This window comes from Hipposideros armiger, unplaced genomic scaffold, assembly GCF_001890085.2.
Source record: "Hipposideros armiger isolate ML-2016 unplaced genomic scaffold, ASM189008v1 scaffold_1517, whole genome shotgun sequence".
Classification (NCBI taxonomy): Eukaryota; Metazoa; Chordata; class Mammalia; order Chiroptera; family Hipposideridae; genus Hipposideros; species Hipposideros armiger.
The window spans coordinates 253,964-255,040 of NW_017732867.1; the positions used below are offsets into that span (position 1 = coordinate 253,964).

Below are 1,077 nucleotides of genomic sequence, written 5' to 3' on the forward strand. Positions count from 1 at the left end.
GTATAGCACTGTATAATAGGGGCACTTTTATTCTATGCCATAGGTATGTAATTGTCCTAATAATCTTTTGGGGGGAAAAATGCTAAAGATATTTCCTTTGCGAGAGTTTGCGAATGGAAACCAGAACATTTCATTTCTATAAATGACTTCCCACTCTAGGGCCAAACCTCAAAGCAAACTCAGTCCTCCTGCAGCTGTGGGATTGAGAGCCCTTGCTGAGAATGGGAGTCTAAATGTGTGCATTTTGACCTCTGCCTTTCTTGTCATCCCCTTAAGATGGCTCTGTCTTAGTAGAAATGATTACTCTTCTGAGTACATGTTGGCTTTTTAGCTACCACGTTGGAGAGCGGTTGGTTTGCCCAAATGCTAAATGTGTTAACTACTGTCTTCCTTACTAAGTACTATAAACAACTCATAAAGTGAAAGGGGTTCTTCCAGAGGGATCAGTGTCACCCGCAATGTAAAGATGGGGCCCCCACAACTTGAGGCTGTTTGGCCCACCTCCTTCCACTCACTGCCCACCTGCAACCTCCTTCTCTGCAGTGATGGTTTTCTGATCGCCACCTAGACTCAGCCCCAGTCTTGAGTTTGTCTAGCTGCCCCTGAAAAGGAAAAGAAGGCCTTGACATCCAGCTTTCTGCAGTTACTCAAAAGTCAACAGTGCCAGCTCATCTTCTGGGACGTTCTAAAGCCTGAAGGCACCTGTTTCTAACTTACCCAGCTATGCTTTGTCAGAGACTGTCCCCTAGCTTGCCTCTGGCCAGGGATGCAGGCTCCGCTGTGGTTACTGTCGGCTTTAAAAAAATTTTTTTACTTAAAAAATTTTGGGGGCCTTACTGAGGTATAATTGACAAATATAAGACTCTCTAAGATATGTCACGTGTACAACGTGATGATTTGACTTTTCATCTGCTTTTTACTGTCTGTTTGCTTTTGTGTCTCACTCCAGACAAGCACTTTTTGGAGATCATGTAAAGAAACCCCAGAGCCTGGAGGACTCGGACCTGAGCCGCCTCTACACGGCCACGTCCCTGATGCAGATTGATGACAACGTAATGAGGTGTGTCCACTGGGAAC

General features: G+C 45.2%; 1 protein-coding gene across 1 annotated transcript in view; it reads left to right on the forward strand.

Annotated features, from left to right (window-relative positions):
- The window catches only part of ABHD2 (abhydrolase domain containing 2, acylglycerol lipase), an 89,863-nt gene that overhangs the window by 81,773 nt on the left and 7,013 nt on the right, over window positions 1–1,077 (forward strand). The window contains exon 7 of the mRNA XM_019634153.1: window positions 911–1,060. Within this exon, the coding sequence (XP_019489698.1) occupies window positions 911–1,060 (150 nt within the window). The remainder of the gene's footprint in view (window positions 1–910; window positions 1,061–1,077) is intronic.